Source organism: Quercus robur, chromosome 2, assembly GCF_932294415.1.
Source record: "Quercus robur chromosome 2, dhQueRobu3.1, whole genome shotgun sequence".
Taxonomy (NCBI): Eukaryota; Viridiplantae; Streptophyta; class Magnoliopsida; order Fagales; family Fagaceae; genus Quercus; species Quercus robur.
The window spans coordinates 56,878,835-56,881,975 of record NC_065535.1 but is presented as its reverse complement, the minus strand read 5'-3'; the positions used below and the strand labels follow the sequence as shown (position 1 = coordinate 56,881,975).

The following is a 3,141-nucleotide window of genomic DNA, read 5'->3' as shown; positions in this document are numbered from 1 at the left end:
GAGAAAATAAGGAAGTACTAAACTACAACCAAAGTAAGAACAATGGTTGCCCACAACTTTTCTTTTCTGCTTTCTCACTAGCTCTCTAGAGGAAATCCAGGGCCCCGAAAATGAAAGAGGTCTTCTCTATTTATACGGAAAGGGATGGCTTAGCTTTAAAGCTAAGTTATTAGCTTTCTTCTAAATTTAAGGGAGGAGATAAACCTGTTTAAATGAGCTAGAATGGATTTGGTGTTGATCCCCATTTGAATTTTGAAAGGAAGTTGAAGATGATGCTGAACTTGTGTTATCTTCTGCACCTGTTTTGTATTTTGGCTCTAACTTTCTGTTCAAAATTCCAATTTATTTAAGATTGGTTTTTTTTGAAATTAAATTCAATTCTCTACAACTTCTTCAGAAATAGAGAAAACAAAATTTCAACGTTTTCCAGGCAAAAAATTTGATTCAAATTGTCACTGGAAATAGTAACGTTTTTAAAGCATTTTTCTGTTTTTTGAAATTTTTCATAGGATGTATATGTTTCTCTATCCAACTTATTTTTCAAAAAGCTTTCTTCTGAAGCTAAGGGAAGGGATAAGCCTATTAGATAAGCTTAAACAAATTTGATGTTGATCCCCATTTGAAATTTTGAAAGAAAATTGAAGATGATGCTAAATTTGTGTTATCTTCTGCACTTGTTTCGTATTTTGGCCATAACTCTCTTCTCAAAATTCCAATTGATTCAAGATTTGTGTTTTTTTGAAAGGAAATTCAATTCTCTACAATTTTTCCGGAAATAGAGAAAACTAAGGGTGTGTTTGGTTCCTGTAAAATGTTTTCCGGAAAATAAATATTTTCCGGAAATGCTAATTTCCGGAAAAGGAAAATGTATTCAGGCTGTTTGGCTGTCTCGGAATTCGTTTTACGGAAAATCAATTCCGGTGTTTGGTTCGTTCAAACATTTTACGGAAAATGCTTTCCGTTTTACGGAAAATCAATTCCCATGTTTGATTCGGTTAAACATTTTACGAAAAATGGAATTCGTTTTTACGGAAAATCAATTCCCATGTTTGGTTTGTGGATCATTTTACGGAAAATATGAAATGCGTTACAAATTCAAGCACCTGCATTATCTAGACAAACCTGTAACAGTACAAAACTAATCATCCACTTCAACATAAAAAATAATCACTCAAATTCAAGCACCTGCATTGCCTAGACATATCTGTAACAGTACAAAAATAATCATCCACTTCAACATCAAAAATAATCATTTGAATATACCCATAATATTTATATAAAAACAGCCACATCAATCGTTCACCATTAGCATTACACTTCCATGGTGTACAAAAATGATACCTATTCGTGGTATCTGAACAGTACAAATATATAATTTGAGCAATTGTATCGTCCCAATAATACAAAAGACTACATATATAATACAATGGTAGGTCAATACTAGTACTACAACAAAAGTTAATTCCTAAAGCTACCATCACAGTCAATATGAAACAGACAAGTCAAATTTGTGAGAACAAAAAACCATCCAACCACAGCTTCCTCAGCCTAGCATTCTTGGCTAGAAATCCCCATGTTGTTTTCTCATTTTCACAAAGATGGTCAAACACAGTTGCAAGCATGTTTTCGCTATACCCATCCGCAATCATAGCCATGACCTCATTATAAACAGTTGTGTAATCGACCGGGCCCCGATTGATTTCTTTCAAAGCCACAGCTATTTCCTTCAACTAATCAAACAGATCAGTCAGCACACTATCATCAGCATTAGAAGGTGCACGCCCTCTTTTGCGGGACTTGGAAATTCCCGACCCAGTGGTGGATGACTCGACTGCATTCTTCCCTTTCTCGACCACACCTTCCTCCACATTGTCTACAACAAACTCAACACTGTCCCCATTGTCTGGCTCATTCTCAATATGCACATAGGACTTAGAAAAGCCACCCGTGGCTATGTCATTCCCCACAACAATAGCTAATTCATCATACATCTCAATTTTTTTGTTTAGATACTCCGCATGCTTTCGATGCGCCTATAAGGGAGAAAGAAACGTATAATAACAATGCAATAATCACTTCACTCATAAATTCAATATTCAATTCAATATAGATGCCATTAAATGTTTTAGGTCAATGATAAACAAAAAAAATATGTTAGGGAACAGGAGACATAACTTATGATTTTGAAGATAAGTACAACAGAAAATACAATGTACAAATGCTAAGCCCAGATTTTACAATAGATCCGCATATAAAAGTTATATTTGAAAAACCTTATAAAAGTAATAGAATCCTAAAAAGAATGACACTATAAATTTCATATAAAAGGCAAAAACATATATTATCATCTATATTAAGAAAATATATATGGAAGCCATACCATGACTTCTTCTTGGTATGTCTTAGCGTCGCACGTTATCATTTTTAGGTTATCATCCCAACCAAAGCCACTCTTCTTTCTAAGAGTCTGAATAGTGGACCACATGGTCCTTAGAGTCTGCATCCGATTGTCAACATAGGACAGGTGGCACTAAACCCCAAATTGGGCAGTTATCTCCTTCGCTACAAGAGCAAAGGAGCCTGCCTTGAAAGTACTAGAGGGTTTATTGCCCTTTGCAGCCTCTTGTGCAAGAATCCTAAGCATCATTTCATGCATGGACGGCAGCCACTTGAACTGCTTGCTGCTGCTAACTTTCTCTTTGCCCTTTGACATTATTACATATGAAAATAGTATAGTGAGAGTAGCATTTAGTAATTACGCTCGGAATATGAACAACAAATCAAACACACATACAACCACGCTTATAAATGTGCACAACATAATGAAACATGCTAACACTAGAAATGACAATGTAATACCATCAAATAACAATGTAATGCTGAAAATACTTTTTCATTACACCACCAGAAGTCTATAGTAAATACATTGTCTTTACAAAAAACAGAAAGAAAAAACACATATTACAATCATAGAAATCTAAATAAAGTACTACTCTCCACTCCTGGTATAATCAGACCACATAGCTTGGCATATCTCATCTCTCTTAGCATTCCACGATCTACTGTCTTCAACGGACTCCCGACGTGATTGTGTTTCTTGTTGGGGGTCACTAGACTCTACTTGGTTCATTACATCTTCCA

The 3,141-nt window shown here is 35.1% G+C and overlaps 1 protein-coding gene across 1 annotated transcript; it reads right to left on the bottom strand.

Moving 5' to 3' along the window:
- Positions 1-1,720: 1,720 nt before the first annotated feature.
- Positions 1,721-2,445, bottom strand: LOC126706882 (uncharacterized). Its single transcript, XM_050406459.1, has 2 exons — positions 2,381-2,445; positions 1,721-2,033 (listed from the first exon to the last, which is right to left on the bottom strand). The coding sequence occupies exons 1-2, from the start codon at positions 2,420-2,422 to the stop codon at positions 1,731-1,733; spliced, it is 345 nt and encodes a 114-aa protein (XP_050262416.1). The 5' UTR covers positions 2,423-2,445; the 3' UTR covers positions 1,721-1,730.
- Positions 2,446-3,141: the final 696 nt, after the last annotated feature.

Excerpts from the sequence above, each read along its gene's own strand:
- LOC126706882 (XM_050406459.1), bottom strand. The coding sequence starts at position 2,422 with ATGATAACGTGCGACGCTAAGACATACCAAGAAGAAGTCATG. Across the intron at positions 2,034-2,380 it reads CATACCAAGAAGAAGTCATG|GCGCATCGAAAGCATGCGGA; the intron begins GTATGGCTTCCA and ends TCTCCCTTATAG.